General features: G+C 47.4%; 1 protein-coding gene and 1 long non-coding RNA gene across 5 annotated transcripts; one reads left to right on the top strand and one right to left on the bottom strand.

Annotated features, from left to right (window-relative positions):
* Positions 1-84: 84 nt before the first annotated feature.
* Positions 85-853, top strand: LOC146422553 (uncharacterized). 2 transcript variants are annotated; one of them, XR_014848083.1, is made up of 3 exons: positions 85-272; positions 546-651; positions 729-853. It is a non-coding gene; the product is annotated as an uncharacterized LOC146422553 (long non-coding RNA). The 2 variants fall into 2 exon arrangements; XR_014848082.1 differs by having other exon boundaries at positions 90-272; positions 546-644; positions 711-844.
* Positions 538-22,991, bottom strand: LOC146422552 (prickle planar cell polarity protein 3-like). Of its 3 annotated transcripts, none has more exons than XM_085046182.1 (10): positions 22,934-22,991; positions 20,880-20,953; positions 16,142-16,328; positions 13,479-13,592; positions 9,747-9,884; positions 5,545-5,796; positions 4,209-4,389; positions 1,950-2,162; positions 729-828; positions 538-651 (listed from the first exon to the last, which is right to left on the bottom strand). In XM_085046182.1, exons 1-10 carry the CDS (start codon positions 22,970-22,972, stop codon positions 627-629), a joined length of 1,323 nt encoding a protein of 440 aa, XP_084902308.1. In that variant the 5' UTR covers positions 22,973-22,991; the 3' UTR covers positions 538-626. The 3 variants fall into 3 exon arrangements, with proteins under 3 accessions (XP_084902308.1, XP_084902309.1, XP_084902307.1); XM_085046183.1 differs by having other exon boundaries at positions 539-644; positions 711-828; XM_085046181.1 differs by lacking the exon at positions 538-651 and having other exon boundaries at positions 739-1,088.
* Positions 22,992-24,393: the final 1,402 nt, after the last annotated feature.

Raw genomic sequence — 24,393 nt, 5'->3', positions numbered from 1 at the left:
TTCCCTGAGGTCATGGAGGGGGTCAAAGTGCAAAGGTCACACCCGAAGGGGGGAGGGGAGAAAGTGCTCAGCAGGGGGCAGAGGTCAAAGGTCACCGAGGGACAGAATGGGGTCAAAGGTCAAAGGTCAGCACCGAGGTCCCCGGGGGGAGGTCAGAGGTCAAAGGTCACTGTCAGAAGGCCACCGGAATGTCCCTGAGATTGGAGGCCAGCGGGAGAAACCAGAGCACTGCCGGGGTCAGAGGTCAGCAGGAGGTCACAGTGAGGTCAGAGGTCAGCAGGAGGGTTCAGAGGTCAAACGGACGTCACAGTGAGGTCACAAGGCACAGCAGAGGTCAGAGGTCAGCAGGAGGCCACCAGCAGGTCCTTGAGGGGTCAAAGGTCAGCAGGAGGTCACAGAGAAGCCACAGCAGAGGTCAGAGGTCACCAGGCGGTCCCCAGGAGGTCAGAGGTCAGCAGGAGGTCAAAAGGCACAGCAGAGGTCAGAGGTCACCATGAAGTCCCCAAGGGTCAGAGGTCACCAGGAGGTCACTGAGGGGGTCAAAGATCGGCATGAGGTCACAGTGAGGTCAAAAGGCACAGCAGGGGTCAGAGGTCACCATTAGTTCCCCAGGAGGTCAGAGGTCATCAGGAGGTCATCAGGAGGTCAGAGGTCACCAGGAGATGTCAGAGGTCACCAGGAGGTCACCAGGAGGTCCCCAAGGGTCAGAGGTCAGCAGGAGGTCAGAGGTCACCCAGCTCAGGCCAATCGGCAGCCGCGGGCCGGTGGGCGTGGCAGTGGGCGTGGCACTTCCGGTGGGCGTGGCTGTCCCTGCCCGGGTGGGCGGAGCTGCGGGGGGAGGGGGATGGGCTGGCCCAGGAACAGCCCCTCCCCCTCTGATGATGATGATGAAGATGAAGATGAGGATGATGACCACCTCGCTCTGCCCCTCCCCCTCCCCCTCCTGGGGGCGCTGCGGGGGGGGGAGGGGCGCGGGGGAGGGGCGGGTGGGGGAGGGGCGGGCGGGGGGGAGGGGACAGCGGGGGAGGGGCGAGGGGTGACCCCCAGCTCCGGCATGGAGTGGCGATGGGGAGAGCCGCGGCGGAACCCTGGGGGAGAGAGTGACCAGAGTGACCAGTGAGTGACCACTGAGTGACCAGTGAGTGACCACTGAGTGACACCAGAGTGACCACAGAGTGACCACTGAGTGACCAGAGTGAGCACTGAGTGACCACTGACCACTGAGTGACCACAGTGACCACTGAGTGACCAGAGTGACCACTGAGTGACCACTGAGTGACCACTGAGTGACCACAGAGTGACCTGAGTGACCACTGAGTGACCTGAGTGACCACTGAGTGACCAGAGTGACCACTGAGTGACCACAGAGTGACCACAGAGTGACACCAGAGTGACCAGAGTGACCACTGAGTGACCACTGAGTGACCACTGAGTGACCAGAGTGACCAGAGTGACCACTGAGTGACCACTGAGTGACACTGAGTGACCACTGAGTGAGTACTGAGTGACCAGTGAGTGACCACTGAGTGACCACAGAGTGACCAGAGTGACCACTGAGTGACCACAGAGTGACCAGAGTGACACCAGAGTGACCACAGTGTGACCCTCCCAGTGCTCCCAGTGCCTCCCCAGATCCCCCAGTGACCCCAATGACCACCCCATTGTCCCCAGTGACCCCAATCCCCTCCCAGTTCACTCCCAGTTCCCTCCCAGTACAAACCAGTTCCCTTTCCTCCCCAAAATCCCCATTTTTCACCCTAAAACCACCGCGAGTTTCCCTCCCAGTTCCCTCCCAGTCCATCCCAGTTCCTCCCAGTATAAACCAGTTATCTTTTTCTCCCCAAAATCCCCATTTTTCACCCTAAAACCACCACAAGTTTCCCTCCCAGTCCCTCCCAGTTTGTTCCCAGTTCCCCCAAATCCCCTCCCAGTCCCTCCCAGTCCCTCACCAGCTGGCGGTCCCCCTCCCCAGGACCTCCTGGCGCTGTCCCCGCGGGGTGGCCCGGGGGGGCTCTGGGCGCAGCGGGGGGAGCAGAAGATTTGCCCCCCGAGGGGCAGGAAGGGTTTGCCCAGCAGGGGGCGACAGCAGAGCGAGCAGCGGAAACAGCCGGGGAGGGGGTGCCAGTGCTGCCCCCTGTGGGTGACGTGGGGCACATCCGGGCCTGGGGACAGAGGGGACAGTGAGGGACATTGGGGATAACGGGGACATTGGGGACAGAGGGGACATTAATGGGGACAGTGAGGGACATTGGGGGTGCCAGTGCTGCCCCCTGTGGGTGACGTGAGGGACATCCGGGCCTGGGGACAGAGGGGACATTAATGGGGATATTGGGGACATTGGGGATAATGGGGATAATGAGATCATTGGGGTGCCAGTGCTGCCCCCTGTGGGTGACGTGGAGGACATCAGGACCTGGGGACATTGGGGACATTAATGGGGACATTAATGGGGACACTGGGGACAATGGGGACAGTGTGGGACATTGGGGGTGCCAGTGCTGCCCCCTGTGGGTGACATGGGGGACATCGGGACCTGGGGACAGAGGGGACAGTGAGGGACATTAATGGGGACATTGGGGACATCATTGGGGACAGTATGGGACACTGGGGACAATGGGGTGCCAGTGCTGCCCCCTGTGGGTGATGTGGGGCACATCGGGACCTGGGGACACTGACAGACAGAGGGGACATTAATGGGGACAATGGGGACATTGGAGATAATGGGGGCAGTGTGGGACATTGGGGATAATGGGGACATTGGGGGTGCCAGTGCTGCCCCCTGTGGGTGACATGCGGGACATCGGGGCCTGGGGACAGAGGGGACAGTGGGGACATTAATGGGGACATTGGGGACAGTGAGGGACAGTGTGGGACACTGGGGATAATGAGATAACGGGGATAATGAGATAATGGGGTGCCAGTGCTGCCCCCTGTGGGTGACATGGGGGACATCGGGACCTGGGGACATTGGGGACAGTGAAGGACAGTGTGGGACATTGGGGACAGGTGTCCCCAGCCCCTCTCACCAATTGTGTCCCTGCAAGTGTCACACATTGTCACACACACTCACTGATGGTGTCACCCAGCTGTCACACATTGTCACACAGTGTCCCACAGCTGTCACCCAGGTGGCACACATTGTCACACAGTGTCACACACTGTCACACACACTCACTGATGGTGTCCCCGCAGGTGTCACAGTGTCACACACAGTGTCACACATTGTCACACGCTGTCACTCACCGATGGTGTCCCCGCAAGTGTCACACACACTGTCACACACTGTCACACAGTGTCACACAGTGTCACACACTCACCGATGGTGTCCCCGCAGGTGTCACACAGGTGTCACACAGGTGTCACACAGTGTCACACAGGTGTCACACATTGTCACACACTCACTGATGGTGTCCCCACAGGTGTCACACAGGTGCGCCCCGCGGCGCCGGCAGGTGTCACACAGTGTCACCCACACTCACTGATGGTGTCACACATTGTCACACTCTGTCACCCAGGTGTCACACACTCACCGATGGTGTCCCCGCAGGTGTCACACAGGTGTCACACAGTGTCACACAGTGTCACACACTCACCGATGGTGTCCCCACAGGTGTCCCCACAGGTGTCACACAGGTGTCACACAGTGTCACACAGGTGTCACACACTGTCACTCACCGATGGTGTCCCCGCAGGTGTCACACAGGTGCGCCCCGCGGCGCCGGCAGGTGTCACACATTGTCACACAGGTGTCACACAGTGTCACTCACCGATGGTGTCCCCGCAGGTGTCACACAGGTGTCACACAGTGTCACACACTGTCACACAGTGTCACACACTGTCACACAGTGTCACACTCACCAATAGTGTCCCCGCAGGTGTCACACAGTGTCACACAGTGTCACACAGTGTCACACACTCACCGATGGTGTCCCCGCAGGTGTCACACAGGTGTCACACAGGTGTCACACACTGTCACACACTGTCACACACTGTCACACAGTGTCACACAGTGTCACTCACCAATGGTGTCCCCACAGGTGTCACACAGGTGCGCCCCACGGCGCTGGCAGGTGTCACACACTGTCACACAGGTGTCACACAGTGTCACACACACTGTCACACAGTGTCACTCACCAATGGTGTCCCCGCAGGTGTCACACACACTGTCACACAGTGTCACACACACTGTCACACAGTGTCACACTCACCAATAGTGTCCCCGCAGGTGTCACACAGGTGAGCCCCGCGGCGCCGGCAGGTGTCACACAGCGGCTTTGTCCCCCAGGTGACACTGGGTGGCTCCAGCGGCTCCTCGCACTCGGCGCAGCGCAGGTGACGAAGGTGCCAATGGTGACCTCCGGCCGAGAGCCAGCGCGCCCCGAAGATCAGCTGGGGACAGAAACCCCTAAAATGACCCTATAGGTGACCTATAGACCCCACAGGTGACCCAAAAACCCCACAGACCCCATAAGTGACCCCAAAACCCCATAGACCCCGTAAGTGACCCTATAGACCCCATTAGTGAGCTATAGACCCCATCAGTGACCCTATAGACCCCATCAGTGACCCTATAGACCCCATCAGTGACCCTATAGACCTCATCATGACCCATAAACCCCATCAGTGACCCTATAGACCTCATCATGACCCATAAACCCCATCAGTGACCCTATAGACCTCATCATGACCCATAAACCCCATCAGTGACCCTATAGACCCCATAAACCACATAGACCCCATAAGTGACCCCAAAACCCCCTAAGCAAACCATAAACCACATAAACACCATAAGTGACCCCACAGACCCCAAAAACCCCGTAAGTGACCCAAAAATCCCAAAAACCCTATAGGTGACCCTATAAACCCCATAGACCCCATAAGTGACCCTATAGACCCCATAAGTGAACCATAAACCCCATAAGTGACACTATAGACCCCACAGACTCCATTACACCCCAAATACACTGTCCCCATGGTGTCTCCTGCACAGCACCCTCTGTCCCCTCTGTCCCCAAACCCCATAGACCCCACAGACCCCATATCTGACCCACAGCACCCCACAGACCCCATAACCACCCCAAATACCTCATCACACCCCGCACACTGATGTCTCATGCTGTCCCCTCTGTCCCCTGTGTTCCCAAACCCCACAGACCCCATAACTGACCCACACACCCCACAGACCCCACAGACCCCATATCTGACCCATAGCACCCCACAGACCCCATAACCACCCTGAATACCTCATCACACCCTGCACAGTGATGTCTCACACTGTCCCCTCTGTCCCCTGTGTCCCCAAACCCCATAGACCCCATAGACCCCATAACTGACCCATAGCACCCCACAGACCCCATAACCACACCCCACAAACCCCAAATACCTCATCACACCCAGCACAGCGATGTCTCACACTGTCCCCATGGTGTCTCCTGCACAGCACCCGCTGTCCCCTGTGTCCCTACTGCTGTCCCGTGTCCCCAAACCCCACAGACCCCATAACTGACCCATAGCACCCCACAGACCCCATTACACCCCAAATACCTCATCACACCCCGCACACCGATGTCTCACGCTGTCCCCATGGTGTCTCCCGCAGAGCACCCGCTGTCCCCGCTGCTGTCCCTGCTGCTGTCCCCTCTGTCCCCCGCTGTCCCCCGAGGGACAGAAGTAGACCAGGTCGGCCAGCAGCTGGTGGCACTGGTGGCAGCGGAAGCACTGCGGGTGCCAGCAGAGCCCCAGGCCGGCGCGGGCAGCGAACACCGCCAGGGAGCCGCGGGGAATGGAGGAGCCACACTGAAAAATGGGGAGATGTGGGGTGAGATGTGGGAAATGTGGGGCTGGGAATCCCAAACACCGCCAGGGAGCTGCGGGGGATGGAGGAACCACACTAGAATAGGGGAGATGTGGGGCTGAGAATCCCAAATGTGGGGTGAGAAACCCAAATGTGGGAAATGTGGGGTGAAATGTGGGGCTGGGAATCCCAAACACCGCCAGGGAGCCGCGCGGGATGGAGGAGCCACACTGGAATGGGGGAAATGTGGGATGAGAAACCAAATGTGGGGTGAGAATCCCAAATGTGGGGGGATAAACCCAAAATGTGGGGTGAGAATCCCAAATGTGGGGCTGGGGACACCAAACACCGCCAGGGAGCCACGGGGGTGGAGGAACTGCACTGCGAGATATGGGAGATGTGGGGTGAGATGTGGGGTGAAATGTGGGAAATGTGGGGTGAAATGTGGGGCTGAGAACCCCAAACACCACTAGGGAGCCACGGGGGATGGACGAACCACACTGGAATAGGGGAAATGTGGGGTGAGATGTGGGGCTGAGAACCCCAAACACTGCCAGCAAGCCGTGGGGGATGGAGGAGCCACACTGAAATGGGGGAAATGTGGGGTGAGAAACCCAAATGTGGGGTGAGATGTGGGAAATGTGGGGGAAATGTGGGGTGAGATGTGGGGCTGGGAACTCGAAATGTGGGGCTCGGGACCCCAAACACTGCCAGGGATCCACAGGGGATGGAGGAGCCACACTGAAATAGGGGAAATGTGGGGTGAGAAACCCAAATGTGGGAAATGTGGGGTGAAATGTGGGGCTGGGGACACCAAATGTGGGGCGAAATGTGGGGTGAGATGTGGGGCTGGGAATCCCAAAACGTGGGGTGAAATGTGGGAAATGTGGGGTGAGATGTGGGGTGAGATGTGGGGCTGGAAACTTCAAATGTGGGGCGAAATTTGGGGGGAAATGTGGGGCTGGAAGACCCCGAATGTGGTGGGAAATGTGGGGTGAGATGTGGGGCTGGGAATCCCAAAATATGGGGCGAAATGTGGGAATTGTGGGGTAGAGATGTGGGGCAGGAAACTCCAAAAGTGGGGCGAAATTTGGGGTGAAATGTGAACCATTTTTTGGCTTCCCAATCCCAATTTTGGGTCCCAAACCCCAATTTTAGGGTCCAAAATCCAAATTTCAGGGTCCCAACCCCAAATTTTGGGGTCAAAAATCCAAATTTTGGGGTCCCAACCCCATTTTTGGTGCCCCAAATCCAAATTTTGGAGTCAAAAATCCGAATTTTGGGGTCCCAAACCGGAATTTTGGGGTCAAAAATCCAAATTTCAGGGTCCCAAATCCCAATTTTTGGCTCCCAACCCCCAATTTTGGGGTCAAAAATCCAAATTTTGAGGCCAAAAATCCAAATTTCGGGGTCCCAATACCATTTTTATATCTCCAAACCCATTTTTTTGTGTCCCAAGTCCCAATTTTTGGCTCCCGAACCCCAATTTTGGGGTCTAAAATCCAAATTTTGGGTCCCAAATCCCATTTTTTGGGTTCTTAATCCCATTTTTGAGGTTCTAATCCCAAATTTTTAGGTCCCAAATCCCATTTTTTGGGACCCAAACCCAAATTTTGGAGTCAGAAATCCAAATTTTGGTGTCCTATACCCAAATTTTTGTCTCCCAAATCCCATTTTTTTGGGTTCTTAATCCCATTTTTTGGGACCCAAATCCCAATTTTGGGGTCAAAACTCCAAGTTTTGGGGTCAAAAATTCAAATTTTGGGGTCAAAAATCCAAATTTCAGGGTCCCAAACCCATTTTTTTGTGTCCCAAACCCCAATTTTTGGCTCCCAACCCCCAATTTTGGGGTCAAAAATCCAATTTTAGGGTCAAAAATCCCAATTTTGGGGTCCCAAACCCTAATTTTTGGCTCCCAAACCCAAATTTTGGGGTCAAAAATCCAATTTTGGTGTCAAAAATCCCAATTTCGGGGTCCCAATCCCATTTCTATATCTCCAAACCCATTTTTTTGTGTCCCAAACCCCAATTTTAGGGTCAAAAATCCAAATTTCAGGATCCCAAATCCCAATTTTTGGCTCCCAACCCCCAATTTTGGGGTCCCGAACCCAAATTTTGAGGTCAAAAATCCAAATTTCGGGGTCCCAAATCCCATTTTTATATCTCCAAACCCATTTTTTTGTGTCCCAAGTCCCAATTTTTGGCTCCCGAACCCCCAATTTTGGGGTCTAAAATCCAAATTTTGGGTCCCAAATCCCATTTTTTGGGTTCTTAATCCCATTTTTGAGGTTCCAATCCCAAATTTTTAGGTCCCAAATCCCATTTTTTGGGACCCAAACCCAAATTTTGGAGTCAGAAATCCAAATTTTGGTGTCCTAAACCCAAATTTTTGTCTCCCAAATCCCATTTTTTTGGGTTCTTAATCCCATTTTTTGGCACCCAAATCCCAATTTTGGGGTCAAAAATCCAAATTTCGGGGTCCCAAATCCCATTTTTGGGTACCAAACCCAAATTTTGGGGTCGAAAATCCAAATTTTGGGGTCAAAAATCCCAATTTTGGGGTCCCAAATCCCAATTTCAGGATCCCAAACCCCAATTTTTGGCTCTCAAACCCCAATTTTGGTGTCAAAAATCCAAATTTCAGGGTCCCAAATCGCAATTTTTGGCTCCCAAACCCCAATTTTTGGCTCCCAACCCGCAATTTTGGGGTGAAAAATCCAAATTTTGAGGTCAAAAATCCCAATTTTGGGGTCCCAAATCCCAATTTTTTGGGGTCCCAAACCCAAATTTTGGGGTCAAAAATCCAAATTTCAGGGTCCCAATCCCATTTTTATATCTCCAAACCCATTTTTTTGTGTCCCAAACCCCAATTTTAGGGTCAAAAATCCCAATTTTTTGCTCCCAAACCCCAATTTTTGGCTCCCAACCCCCAATTTTGGGGTCAAAAATCCAATTTTAGGGTCAAAAATCCCAATTTTTGACTCCCAAACCCCAATTTTTGGCTCCCAAACCCCAATTTTGGGGTGAAAAATCCAAATTTTGAGGTCAAAAATCCCAATTTTGGGATCCCAAATCCCAATTTTTTGGGTCAAAAATCCAAATTTTGGTGTCAAAAATCCCAATTTCGGGGTCCCAATCCCATTTCTATATCTCCAAACCCATTTTTTTGTGTCCCAAACCTCAATTTTAGGGTCAAAAATCCAAATTTCAGGATCCCAAACCCCAATTTTTGGCTCCTGAACCCCAATTTTGGGGTCTAAAATCCAAATTTTGGGTCCCAAATCCCATTTTTTGGGTTCTTAATCCCATTTTTGAGGTTCTAATCCCAAATTTTTAGGTCCCAAATCCCATTTTTTGGGACCCAAACCCAAATTTTGGAGTCAGAAATCCAAATTTTGGTGTCCTATACCCAAATTTTTGTCTCCCAAATCCCATTTTTTTGGGTTCTTAATCCCATTTTTTGGGACCCAAATCCCAATTTTGGGGTCAAAACTCCAAATTTTGGGGTCAAAAATCCAAATTTCAGGGTCCCAAACCCCAATTTTTGGCTCTCAAACCCCAATTTTGGGGTCAAAAATCCAAATTTTGAGGTCAAAAATCCCAATTTTGGGGTCCCAAATCCCAATTTTTTGGGGTCCCAAACCCAAATTTTGGGCTCAAAAAACCAATTTTGGTGTCAAAAATCCCAATTTCGGGGTCCCAATCCCATTTTTATATCTCCAAACCCATTTTTTTGTGTCCCAAACCCCAATTTTAGGGTCAAAAATCCAAATTTTTGACTCCCAAACCCCAATTTTTGACTCCCAAACCCCAATTTTTGGCTCCCAATCCCAAATTTTGGGGTCAAAAATCCAATTTTTGGGGTCCCAAACCCATTTTTTTGTGTCCCAAACCCCAATTTTTGGCTCCCAACCCCCAATTTTGGGGTCAAAAATCCGAATTTTGGTCCCACCTGCTGGCAGACTGCCCCAGCGCTGGTCAGAGGCAAAGCTCTGACACTTCCTTGACCCAAATTCTCCCTTTTTCGGCGTTGGGCAAAAAGTTTGAATTCTCGGCGTTCGATTTCGTCCAAGTCGTGGCAAAATTGGGGCTGAAAAGGGGAAAAATTTGGGGTTTTTGGAGCTCAAAATGGGAGGAAGTATCAGAAATAGGTAGGAAAATCATCGAAATGCAAGAAAAATCCCCAAAATCCTCATAAATAGCCTTAAAAATCACCAAAACAGCAGAAAAATCCCCAAAATGCCACAAAAAAAATCCCAAAATACCCAGAAAAATCCCCAAAATAGCCATAAAAATCCCCAAAATGCCACAAAAACCCCCAAAATACAACAAAAATCCCCAAAATGCCACAAAAATTCTCAAAATCCCCAGAAAAATCCCCAAAATACACAGAAAAATCACCAAAACATCACAAAAATCCCCAAAATGCCACAAAAACCCAAAATACACAGAAAAATCCCCAAAATAGTCATAAAAATCCTCAAAATGACACAAAAATCCCCAAAATGACACAAAAATCCCCAAAATAGCCATAAAAAAAATCCCCAAAATGCCATAAAAATCCCCAAAATGGGACAAAAATCCTCAAAATCCTCATTAAAATCCTCTAAAAAATTCTCAAAATGCTACAAAAACCCTCAAAAATGACCCAAAAATTAGCTGAAAACTCCCTAGAAATATCAAATCCATCCCAAAATGACACAAAAATCCCCAAAATACACAGAAAAATCCTCAAAAAAGCCATTAAAAAAATCCCCAAAATGCCACCAAAATCCCCCAAATGACCCAAAAATAGCTGGAAACTCCCTAGAAATATCGAAACAATCCCAAAACGACACAAAAATCCCCAAAATGACACAAAAATCCCCAAAATGACACAAAAATCCTCAAAATAGCCATTAAAAAAATCCCCAAAATGGGACAAAAATCCTCAAAATCCTCATTAAAATCCTCTAAAAAATTCTCAAAATGCTACAAAAATCCTCAAAAATGACCCAAAAATTAGCTGAAAACTCCCTAGAAATATCAAAACAATCTCAAAACACCACAAAATCCCCAAAATGACACAAAAATCCCCAAAATAGCCATTAAAAAAATCCTCAAAATGCCATAAACATTCCCAAAAATGACCCAAAACCAGCTGAAAACTCCCTAGAAATATTGAAACAATCCCAAAACGACACAAAAAATCCCCAAAATGCCACAAAAATCCTTAAAAAAGCCATAAAAAAAATCCCCAAAATGACACGAAAATCCCCAAAATAGCCATAAAAAAAATCCCCAAAATGACACAAAAATATCCAAAATGACACGAAAAACCCCAAAATAACCATAAAAAAAATCCCCAAAATGCCATAAAAATCCTCAAAATTACACAAAAATATCCAAAATGACAAAAAAATCCCCAAAATAGCCATAAAAAAAATCCCCAAAATGCCACAAAAATCCTCAAAATTACATAAAAATCCCCAAAACGCCACAAAAATCCTTAAAAAAGCCATAAAAAAATCCCCAAAATAACACAAAAATATCCAAAATGACATGAAAATCCCCAAAATAGCCATTAAAAAAATCCCCAAAATGCCATAAAAATCCTCAAAATTACACAAAAATTCCCAAAATGACACGAAAATCCCCAAAATAGCCATAAAAAAAATCCCCAAAATGCCACAAAAATCCTCAAAATTACATAAAAATCTCCAAAATGACACGAAAATCCCCAAAATAGCCATAAAAAAATCCCCAAAATGACACAAAAATATCCAAAATGACACGAAAATCCCCAAAATAGCCATAAAAAAATCCCCAAAATGCCATAAAAATCCCCAAAATGCCACAGCCACCCCATAGCCACCCCATACCCACCCCAAAACTGCCCCATAGCACCCCACAGACCCCATAAGCACCCCATAACCACCCAAAACACCCCATATCCACCCCACAGATCCCATAACCACCCTACAACCACCCCCCAGCACCCCATACCCACCCCACACCCACCCCCCACACTCCCCAGCTGTCCCCATGGGTGTCACCTTGAGGCTGTGGGGTGGCAGCTGTCTCAGCACCCCATATCCACCCCATATCCACCCCACAGACCCTATAGCCACCCCCTATCCACCCCACAGCCATCCCACAGACCCCACAGCACCCCACACCCACCCCATACACCCCACACACCCCATATCATCCCAGTGTCCCCCCAGTGTCACCTCGAGGTCATGGGGTGGCAGCTGTCTCAGCACCCCATAACCACCCCATATCCACCCCATAACCACCCCATAGCCACTCCAAACCCCCACAGCACCCCACACCCACCCCATAGCCATTCCACTGACCCCATAACCACCCCATATGCACCTCATAACCACCTCATACCCACCCCACACACCCCATATCCACTCCACTGACCCCATAACCACCTCATAACCACCCCATATCCACCCCACACACCCCACAGCACCCCATACCCAGCCCATAACAACCACTCACACCCCATAACCACCCCATACTCACCCCATACCCACCCCATAACCACCCCATATCCACCCCACACACCCTACAGCACCCCATAACCACCCCATAACAACCACCCACACCCCATAACCACCCCATACCCACCCCATAACCACCCCATAACCACCCCATATCCACCCCATATCCACTCCACACACCCTACAGCACCCCATAACCACCCCATATGCACCCCACAGCACCCCATACCCACCCCATAACCACTCCATAAGCACCCCATACCCACCCCACAGCACCCCATACCCACCCCATAACAACCACCCACACCCCATAACCACCCCATACCCACCCCATAACCACCTCATAACCACCCCATACACCCCATAGCACCCCATAACCACGCCACATCCACCCCATATCCACATCCGAAACCCACCCCGGTGTCCCCGCAGTGTCACCTCGAGGTCGTGGGGCAGCAGTTGTCTCAGCAGCCCATACCCACCCCATACCCACCCCATACCACACCATACCACCCCATACCCACCCCATATCACACCCCAGTGTCCCCAGTCAGTGTCACCTCGAGATCATGGGGCAGCAGCTGTCTCAGCACCCCATAACCACTCTATAACCACCCCATAGCCACTCCAGACCCCTACAGCACCCCGCACACCCCATGGCACCCCATACCCATCCCATATCCACCCCATACGCACCCCATATCCACTCCACCCACCCCATACCCACCCCACAGACCCCACAACCCCCCCAGTGTCCCCGCAGTGTCACCTCGAGGTCATGGGGCGGTAGTTGCCTCAGCACCCCGTAACCACCCCATAACCACCCCACAACCACCCCATATCCACTCCACGGACCCCATACACCCCATATCACCCCGCAGTGTCCCCGCAGTGTCACCTCGAGGTCGTGGGGCGGCAGCTGTCTCAGTACCCCATAACCACCCCATAACCACCCCACACACCCCATAGCACCCCATACCCACCCCATACCCACCCCACAGACCCCACAGACCCCGTATCACCCCGCAGTGTCCCCAGTCAGTGTCACCTCGAGATCATGGGGTGGCAGCTGTCTCAGCACCCCATACCCACCACAGATCCACCCAAAATACCCCATACCCACCCCATAACCACCCCATATCCACCCCACAGACCCCATATCACCCCGCAGTGTCCCCAGTCAGTGTCACCTCGAGGTCGTGGGGCGGCAGCTGTCTCAGCAGCTCCCTCACCCTGTGTCTCTCCCCCGCGCTGTGCAGCCTGGGGACCAGCGGGGCTGGGAGAGCCGAGAAGTACTGCGAGACCTGCAAAGGGGCGGGGCTTAGAGAGTGGGCGGGGCTTAGAGGGGTGTGTCGGGGTGGGTGTGGTCAGAGTGGGTGGAGCTTAAAGGGGATGGGCGGGGCATAAAGGGGTGTGGTCACAGTGCAGCCTGGGGAACCAATGGGGCTGGGAGAGCTGACAAGTACTGTGAGACCTGCAGGGCAAGGGGCGGGGCTTAGCGGGGTGGGCGGGGCTTATAGAGGTGGGGTTAGAGTGGGTGTGGTCAGAGTGGGCGGGGTTTAAAGGGGTGTGGCCAGAGTGCAGCCTGGGAACCAATGGGGCTCAAAGAGCTGACAAGTACTGAGACACCTGCAGGGCAAGGGGCGGGGCTTAGAGAGTGGGCGGGGCTTAGAAGGGTGTGTCAGGGTGGGTGTGGTCAGAGTGGGTGGGGCTTGAAGGGGTGTGGTCACAGTGCAGCCTGGGGAACCAATGGGGCTCAGAGAGCTGACAAGTACTGTGAGACCTGCAGGGACTTAGCGGGGTGGGCGGGGCTTAGAGGGGCGTGGTCATAATGTGTGTGGTCAGAGTGGGCGGGGTTTAAAGGGGTGTGGTCACAGTGCAGCCTGGGAACCAATGGGGCTGGGAGAGCTGAGAAGTACTGTGAGATGTGGAAAGGGGCGGGGCTTATAGGGGTGGGCGGGGCTTAGAGGGATGTGACAGAGTGGGTGTGGTCTGGTGGGGTGGACGGGGTTTAAAGGGGTGTGGCCACAGTGCAGCCTGGGGACCAGCGGGGCTGGGAGAGCTGAGAAGTACTGAGAGACCTGCGGGGAGAGGGGCGGGGCTTAGCGGGTGGGCGGGGCTTAGAGGGGCGTGGTCATGATGGGTGTGGTCGGCGTGGGCGGGCCTTAAAGGGGTGTGGTCACAGTGCAGCCTGGGAAACAATGGGGCTCAGAAATACGGGGAGACCTGCAGGGAGAGGGGCGGGGCTTAGCGGGGTGGGCGGGGCTTAGAGGGGTGTGCCAGGGTGGGCGGGGCTTAAAGGGGTGTGGCCAGCATGCAGCCAATGGAACTCAGAAAGCTGAGTTGTACTGGGAGAGCTGGGAAAGGGGCGGGGCTTAGGTGGGTGGGGCTTAGATGGGTGGGGCTGAGTGGGCGGGGCATAAATGGGCGTGGTCTCTGGGGGTATTTTGGGGTCTGAGCTCACCTGCTCAGGGCTGAGGGGGTTTTGGGGTTGTTTTGGGGGTGATTTTGGGTGTATTTTGGGGTATTTTGGGGGATATTTTGGGGTATTTTGGGTGTATTTTGGGTTTATTTGAGGCTATTTTGGGTTATTTTGGGTTTTTTTGGGGGTTATTTTGGGTCTCACCTGCTCAGGACTCGGAAAGGTTTTTGGCAGTATTTTTGGTGTTACTTTGGGGTTATTTTGGGGTTATTTTGGGGTTACTTTGGGGTTATTTGAGTGTATTTTTAGGGTTATTTTGAGTGTATTTTGGGGTTATTTTGGGGTTATTTACAGTATATTTTTGGGGTTCTTTTTGAGTTATTTTAGGGTCATTTAGAGTATATTTTTGGGGTTATTTTGGGGTAATTTTGAGTGTATTTTTGGGTTATTTTTGGGCAATTTTTCGGGTTATTTTTAGGGTTATTTTGGGGTCTCTCTCGGTCAGGACTGTGGTGGTTTTTTGGGGTCATTTTGAGCGTATTTTTGGGGTTTTTTTGAGTATAGTTTTGCAGTTATTTTTGGGTTATTTTGGGTTTATTTTGAGTATATATTTGGGGTTATTTTGAGTGTATTTTCGGGTTATTTTGGGGTCATTTTAAGTATATTTTTGGGGTACTTTTCGAGTTATTTTAGGATCATTTAGAGTATATTTTTTGGGTATTTTTGGGTTATTTTGAGTAAAGTTTTGCAGTTATTTTTGGGTTATTTTGGGTATATTTTTGGGTTATTTTGAGTGTACTTTTGGGATTATTTTGGGGTCATTTTGAGTCTATTTTTGGGGTACTTTTCGGGTTATTTTAGAGTCATTTAGAGTGTATTTTTGGGGTTATTTTGGGGTAATTTTGAGTGTATTTTTGGGTTATTTTTGGGGAGTTTTTTGGGTTATTTTTAGGGTTATTTTGGGGTCTCTCTCGGTCAGGACTGTGGTGGTTTTTTGGGGGTTATTTTGAGTGTATTTTTGGGGTTTTTTTGAGTACAGTTTTGCAGTTACTTTTGGGTTATTTTGGGTATATTTTTGGGTTATTTTGGGTTTATTTTGAGTATATTTTTGGGGTTATTTTGAGTGTATTTTCGGGTTATTTTGGGGTCATTTTGAGTATATTGGGGCACTTTTGGAGTTATTTTAGGGTCATTTAGAGTATATTTTTGGGGTTATTTTGGGGTCATTTTGAATATATTTTTGGGGCACTTTTTGGGTTATTTTAGGATCATTTTGAGTATATTTTTGGGATTATTTTGGGGTCATTTTGAATATATTTTTGGGATACTTTTTGGGTTATTTTAGGATCATTTAGAGTATATTTTTGGCATTACTTTGGGGTCATTTTGAGCCTATTTTTGGGTGTATTTTGGGTAATTTTCAGGTCTCACCTGCTCGGCGCTGAGCCCCGGCGGCGCCCAGCTGAACTCCTCGTTGCCAAACCCCGAATCCTCGGAGGATCCCGAATTTGGGGTTCGGAACTCGGGGAGCAGCCTGGCCAGGCAGCCCTGCAGGGCTGGGGGGAGCTGACCCCCCGAGTGCTCCCCGCGGGGACAGCCGCAGTGCCGGCACACCTTCCTGGGGGGGAAAAATATCCAAAATTTATCCCAAATTTGTAATGGAATTCATCAGGAAATGCATCAGAAAATCCCAAATTTATACCAGAACTTGTACCGGAATTTATACTGAAATTTATAGCGAAATTTATCAGGAAATCCTGAATTTATAATGAAATTTATACTGAAATATAGAGCGAAATTTATCACAAAATGCAAAATTTATCACAGAATTTATAGCAAAATTTATAGTGAAATTTATAGCGAAATTCATCAGGAAATCCGAAATTTATGTCAGAATTTGTGATGGAATTCATCAGGAAATCCCGAATTTATCACAGAACTTATAGCGGGATTTGTAGTGAAATTTATAGCGAAATTTACCAGAAAATACTAAATTTAGACCAGAATTTGTATGGGAATTTGTACCGAAATTTATCAGGAAATCTGAAATTTATCATGGAATTTATCATGGAATTTATAGGAAAATCCAAAATTTATCGTGGAATTTATAGTAGAATTTATAGCGAAATTTATAGCGAAATTTATCAGAAAATCCTGAATTTATAATGAAATTTATACTGAAATTTATAGCGAAATTTATCACAAAATGCAAAATTTATCACAGAATTTATAGCGGAATTTGTAGTGAAATTTATAGCGAAATTCATCAGGAAATCCGAAATTTATCCCAGATTTGTGATGGAATTCATCGGGAAATCCCGAATTTATCACAGAATTTATAGCGGGATTTGTAGTGAAATTTATAGCGAAATTTACCAGAAAATACTAAATTTAGACCAGAATTTGTATGGGAATTTGTACCGAAATTTATCAGGAAATCTGGAATTTATCATGGAATTTATAGCAGAATTTATAGGGAAATCCAAAATTTATCGTGGAATTTATAGCGAAATTTACCAGAAAATCCTGAATTTATAATGAAATTTATACTGAAATTTATAGCGAAATTTATCACAGAATTTATAGCAAAATTTATCACAGAATTTATAGCGGAATTTGTAGCGAAATTTATAGCGAAATTCATCAGGAAACCCGAAATTTATCCCAGATTTGTGATGGAATTCATCAGGAAATTTATCCAAAAATCTGAAATTTATCATGGATTTGATAGCGGAATTTGTTGTGAAATTTATAGCGAAATTCATCAGGAAATCCTAAATTTATCCCAAATTTGTAATTGAATTCATCAGGAAATTCATCAGAAAATCCCGAATTTGTGTCAGAATTTGTGGTGGAATTCATCAGAAAATCTGAAATTTATAGTGGAATTTATGGTGAAATTTACAGCGAAATTTATCAAAAAATCCAAATTTGTGTCGGAATTTGTAGTGGAATTCATCAGGAAATTTATCAGAAAATCCCAAATTTATCCCAAATTTGTAATGGAATTCATCAGGAAATTTATCACAAAATCCGAAATTTATCATGGAATTTATAGAGAAATTTATAGTGAAATTTCTGGTGAAATTAACCAGAAAATCTGAAATTCATAATGGAATTTATAGTCAAATTTGCACTGAAATTTATCAGGAAATTTATCAGGAAATTTATCAGGAAATCCGAAATTTAGACTAAAATTTGTACCGAAATTTATAGTGAAATTTATAGCAAAATTGATCAGGAAATCCGAAATTTATCATGGAATTTATAGCGGAATTTATACCGAAATTTATCCAAAATTTCCACTGAAATTTATCAGAAAATCCAAAATTTATGTCAGAATTTGTAATGGAATTCATCAGGAAATTTATCAGAAAATCCAAAATTTATCATGGAATTTATAGCAAAATTTATAGTGAAATATATCAGGAAATCCTAAATTTATCATTTAACTTATACTGAAATTTACACTGAAATTCATCACAAAATACAAAATTTATCACAGAATTTATAGTGAAATTTATAGTGAAATTTATACTGAAATTTATAGTGAAATTTATACCAAAACTTATCAGAAAATCCTAAATTTATCATAAAATTTATACTGAAATTTACCCTGAAATTTATCACAAAATCCAAAATTTATCGTGGAATTTATGCCAAAATTTATATCGAAACTTGTAGCAAAATTTACATCAAAATTTATCAGAAAATCCAAAATTTATCATGGAATTTATACCAAAATTTATAGCGAACTGCATCACCAAATCTATTCTAAAATCCAAAATTTATCCCAAAATCCTTTACAAAATCCTCCCCAAAATGCACCCCAAAAATCCATCCTGAAATCCACCCCAAATCCCAAAATTCACCCCAAAATTTATCCCAAAATTCATCCTAAAATCCAAAATTCACCCCGAAATCCATCCCAAAATCCATCCCGAAATTTATCCCAAAATTTATCCCAAAATTTATCACAAAATCCTAAATTTATCCCAGAATTTATAATGCAATTTATACCACTAAAATTGATCATATATCTTGATAAATTATAATTGATTATAAAATTTAACGTGAAATTTATATAGAAATTTGTACTGAAATTCATCCTGAAATTTATCACAAAATTTATCCTGAAATTTATCACAAATTTATCCCAAAATTTATCTCAAAATCCTAAATTTATCACGGAATTTATAGCGAAATTTATCCCAAAATCTAGACTGAAATGCATCACAACATCCAAAATTTATCCCAAAATTTATCAGAAATTTATCACAAATTTATCCCAAAATATATCATAATTTATATTGAAATTTATCGCAATTTTATACTGAAATTTGTCACGGAATTTGTACCAAAATTTAGCCCAAAATCTAGACAGAAATGCATCACAAAATCCAAAATTTATCCAAAAATTCATCCCAAAATTTTTTATCCCAAAATTTATCCCAAAATTCATCCCAAAATAATCCAAAATACCCCCAAATGCACCCCAAAAAGGACCCCAAAATCCACCCAAAATAATCCCAAAATAACCTCAAATCCACCCCAAATTGCACCCCAAATAACCCAAAATCCACCCAAATCCCAAAATAACCCAAAATTCCCCAAAATAACCCAAAATCACCCCAAAATAACCTCAAAACCCCCAAATCTCACCTCTGCATGGCCCAAAATACCTCAAAATCACCCCAAATCCACCCAAAATCACCCCAAAATCCCCCAAAATAACCCAAAAATAACCCAAATTCCCCAAAATTCCCCCAATCTCACCGCCAGAGACTCTGGGCAGAGCTCTCTGCATGGCCCAAAATCCTACAAAATCCCCCAAAATCACCCCAAAATCACCCCAAAATAACACTCAAATAACCCAAATAACCCCAAAACCCAAAATCCCCCAAAAATCCCCAAATTCCCCCAAATCTCACCTCCAGGGATGCTCCAGGTACCCCGGGCAGAGCTCTCTGCATGGCCCAAAACACCCCAAAATTCACACAAAATCCCCCAAAATCACCCCAAAATCCCCCATAATACCCCAAAATAACCCCAAATCCCAAAATAACCCCAAAATAACCCCAAAAATCCCCAAATTCCCCAAATCTCACCTCCAGGGATGCTCCAGGTACCCTGGGCAGAGCTCCCTGCATGGCCCAAAATACCCCAAAATCCACCCAAAATAACCCCAAAATCCACCCAAAATACCCCAAAATCACCCAAATAATCGCAAACCCCAAATAACCCCAAAATAACCCCAAAAAACCCCAAAATTCCCCCAAATCTCATCTCCAGGGATGCTCCAGGTACCCTGGGCAGAGCTCCCTGCATGGCCCAAAATACCCCAAAATCCACCCAAAATTCCCCCAAATCCACCCAAAATACCCCAAAATCACCCAAAATCCCAAAATAAGCCCAAATAACCCAAAATAACCCCAAAAAACCCCAAAATTCCCCCAAATCTCACCTCCATGGATGCTCCAGGTATCCCAGGCAGAGATCTCTGCGTGGCCCAAAATACCCCAAAATACCCCAAAATCCACCCAAATCCACCCAAAATCCCCCAAAATCCCCCCAAATAATCCCAAAATAACCCCTAAATCCCCAAATAACCCCTAAATAACCCCAAAATAACCCCAAAAATCCCCAAAATTCCCCCAAATCTCACCTCCAGGGATGCTCCAGGTATCCCAGGCAGAGTTCTCTGCGTGGCCCAAAATACCCCAAAATCCACCCAAAATCACCCAAAATAACCCCAAATCCCAAAATAAGCCCAAATAACCCAAAATAACCCCAAAAACCCCCAAATTTCCCCCAAATCTCACCTCCATGGATGCTCCAGGTATCCCAGGCAGAGATCTCTGCGTGGCCCAAAATACCCCAAAATACCCCAAAATCACCCCAAAATCCACCAACATCACCCAAAATAATCCTAAACCCCAAAATAACCCCAAAATAACCCCAAAAATCCCCAAAATTCCCCCAAATCTCACCTCCAGGGATGCTCCAGGTACCCTGGGCAGAGCTCCCTGCATGGCCCAAAATACCCCAAAATCCACCCAAAATCACCCCAAAATCCCCCCAAATAACCCTCAAATCACCCAAAATAATCGCAAACCCCAAAATTCCCCAAAATAACCCCAAAAATCCCCAAAATTCCCCCAAATCTCACCTCCAGGGATGCTCCAGGTACCCTGGGCAAAGCTCCCTGCAAGCTCTGCATGGCCGGCCGAGGTCAGGGTCAGCCTGGGGTCAAAGGTCACCCAAAATGGGGTCAGAGGTCATCCCGAAATGGTATGGGGTCAGGGGTCATCCATCCCAAAATAACCCCAAAATCCATCCCAAAATTCACCCAAAATAATCCCAAATACGACCCAAAATCCCATCCAGAAATCTGTTCTAAAATCCAAAATCCACCCCAAAATGGATCCCAAAATCAATCCCAAAATGCATCCCAAAATAACCCCAAATGCAACCCAAAATAACCCCAAAATCCATCCCAAAAATCCCTAAAGTCCATCCTAAAATAACCCCAAAATCCATCCCGAAATAATCCCGAAATCTATCCAAAATCCACCCTGAAATCCATCCTAAAATCCAAAATCCATCCCAAAATAACCCAAAATTCATCCCAAAATGGACCCAAAAGTAACCCCAAAATCCATCCCAAAAATCCCTAAAGTCCATCCCAAAATAACCCCAAAATTCATCCCAAAATAACCCCAAAATTCACCCTGAAATCCATCCTAAAATCCAAAATTCACTCCAAAATCCATCCCAAAATAACCCAAAATTCATCCCAAAATGGACCCCAAAATAACCCCAAAATCCACCGAAAATAACCCCAAAATGCATCCCAAAAATCCATCCCAAAATCCATCCCAAATACACCCTCAAATCCATCCTAAAATCCAAAATCCATCCCAAAATGGACCCAAAATTCATCCCAAAATAACCCAAAAATAACCCCAAAATCCATCCAAAATCCACCCTGAAATCCATCCTAAAATCCAAAATTCACTCCAAAATCCATCCCGAAATAACCCAAAATTCATCCCAAAATGGACCCCAAAATAACCCCAAAATCCATCCCAAAATAACCCCAAAGTAACCCCAAAATACATCCCAAAAATCCCTAAAGTCCATCCCAAAATAACCCCAAAATTCATCCCAAAATAACCCCAAAATCCACCCTGAAATCCATCCCCAAATCCATCCTAAAATCCCCACAAAAACCCCAAAATCCCCCAAATTCCCTTCACTTCTCACCCTCCCGATCCCAAAAAAAATCCCAATAAAACCCCAAAATTCCCCAAAATCCCAGACCCCACAAAAACCCCAAATTCCCCCAAATCCCCCTCACTGCCACCCTCCCGGACCCCCAAAAAACCCCACAAAAATCCCAAATTCCCCCAAAGTCCCAAACCCCACAAAGACCCCAAATTCCCCACAGAAACCCCAAATTCGCTCCAAGTTCCCAAACCTCCCGAACCCCACAAAATCCCCCCAAATTCTCAAAATCCCCAAATCCCCCCCAAACTCCCGGACCCCAGAAATCAATCCTCACAAAACCCCAAATGTCCCAAAAATATCCCCAGTCCTAAACTCCCCAAATTCCAAAAACCCCAAAATCCCCAAACTCCTAAAACCCTCAAAACCCCAAAACTCCCAATATCCAAGTTTCAAAAAAATCCCCAAAACCCTCAAAAAATCCCCGAATCCTCCAAATCCCCCAAAAATCCCCAAATCCCTCAAATTCCCAAAAACTCCCCAAATCCCCCAAAATTCCCCAAATGCCCCAAATCCCCCAAACTCCCCCAAAACTCCCCAAATCCCGAAATTCCCAAAAACTCCCCAAAAATCCCCAAATTCTTAAAAACTCCCCAAACTCCTCCAAAACTCCCCAAATCCCCAAAAACTCCCCAAAATGTCCCAAATCCCCAATCCCCCAAAAACTCCCCAAATCCCCCAAAACTCCCCAAATCCCCCAGCCCCAAATCCCCAAATTCAGAACTCCAATCTCAAAAATCCCCAAAAACTCCCCAAATCCCCCAAATTTAAAAACTCCCAAATTCTTAAAATCCAATCCCCCAAATCCTCAAAATCCCCAAATTCTAAAACTCCCAAATCCCCCACTACCCAAATCCCCAAATTCCCCAAAACCTCCCCAAATCCCCCACCAAATCCCCAAATTCCAATCCCCCAATCCCCTCCCCTCCCCCTCACCTCTCTCTCTCTCCTCCTCCGCGACCCCCGCGAGAACATGGCGGCGCTGGCCACGCCCCTGGCCACGCCCCTCGGGCTAAACCACGCCCACAACGCGCCACATGGCCACGCCCCTTCCGTTAACCCACGCCCATTATCTGCGCGGTGGCCACGCCCCTCCCGCTAAGCCACGCCCACACACCGGACTGTGCAGCCACCTTAGCCACGCCCACAGTGAAGTTGCTAGGCAACCGCTAAGCCACGCCCATCGCCCTACTGGCCACGCCCATCAGCCAGGCTCCGCCCACCCAAGGCGGGGGGGTTAAAGGGTTTGGGGGATTTGGGGGAATTTGGGGATTTTGGAGGGATTTGGGGGAATTTAGGGGATTTGGGGATTTGGGGGAATTTGAGGATTTTGGGGATTTTGGGATTTGGGGAATTTGGGGATTTTGAGATTTGGGGGAATTTGGGGGAATTTGGGGGGATTTGGGGATTTGGGGGATTTGGGGAATTTGGGGATTTTGGAGGATTTGGGGGAATTAGGGATTTGGGGAATGAGGATTTGGGAAATTTGGGAATTTGGGGAATTTGGGGAATGGAGGATTTTGGAGGGATTTTGGGGATTTGGGGGATTTGGGGGAATTTAGGGGATTTGGGGATTTGGGGAATTTGGGGATTTGGGGAATTTTTGGAGAGATTTTGGGCAATTTAGGGGTTTTTGGGGATATGGGTGGATTTGGGGATTTGGGGATTTGGGTGGATTTGGGGGAATTTGGGGGTATTTGAGATTTTTGGGGAATTTGGGGGATTTGGGGATTTTGGAGGGATTTTGGGGAATTTAGGGGTTTTTGGGGATATGGGTGGATTTGGGGGATTTAGGGTTTCTGGGGGATTTTGGGGATTTTTGGAGTCTTTTGGGGATTTAGGGGATTTTAGGGGAGTTGGGGATTTTCGAGGATTTGAGATTTTGAGGGAATTTGGAGGATTTGGGGGATATTGGGGAAATTTGGGGGATTTTCGGGATTTGAGGATTTCTGGGGGATTTAGGGGATTTGGGTTTTTTGGGGGAATTTAGGGGATTTGGGGGACTTGGGGATTTTGGAGGGATTTGGGGGAATTTTGGAGAATTTGGCGAAATTTGAGGATTTTTGGGGCTTTTTGGGGATTTTTGCGGATTTTGGGGAATTTGGGGATTTTGGGGAATTTGGGGGACATTTGGGGATTTTGGAGATTTTTTAGGGATTTGAGGGATTTGGGGAGTTTTGGGAGATTTTGGGGGTTTAGTGAATTTGGGGATTTTGGGGGAAATTTGTGGCAATTTAGGGATTTTGGCGATTTGGAGGATTTGGGGATTTTGGGGGTTCAGAGAGTTTGGGGACTCAGGGGATTTTGGGGGATTTGGGGAATTTTGGGGTTTTGGGATTTTGGGGGATTTTGGCATTTTGGGGAATTTTGGGGTTCAGGGTGTTTGGGGGAATTTT

This window comes from Lichenostomus cassidix, unplaced genomic scaffold, assembly GCF_008360975.1.
Source record: "Lichenostomus cassidix isolate B80296 unplaced genomic scaffold, HeHo_3.0 HiC_scaffold_40, whole genome shotgun sequence".
Lineage (NCBI taxonomy): Eukaryota > Metazoa > Chordata > Aves > Passeriformes > Meliphagidae > Lichenostomus > Lichenostomus cassidix.
The sequence above is the reverse complement of the archived record's forward strand: the minus strand, read 5'-3'. Positions and strand labels throughout refer to the sequence as shown.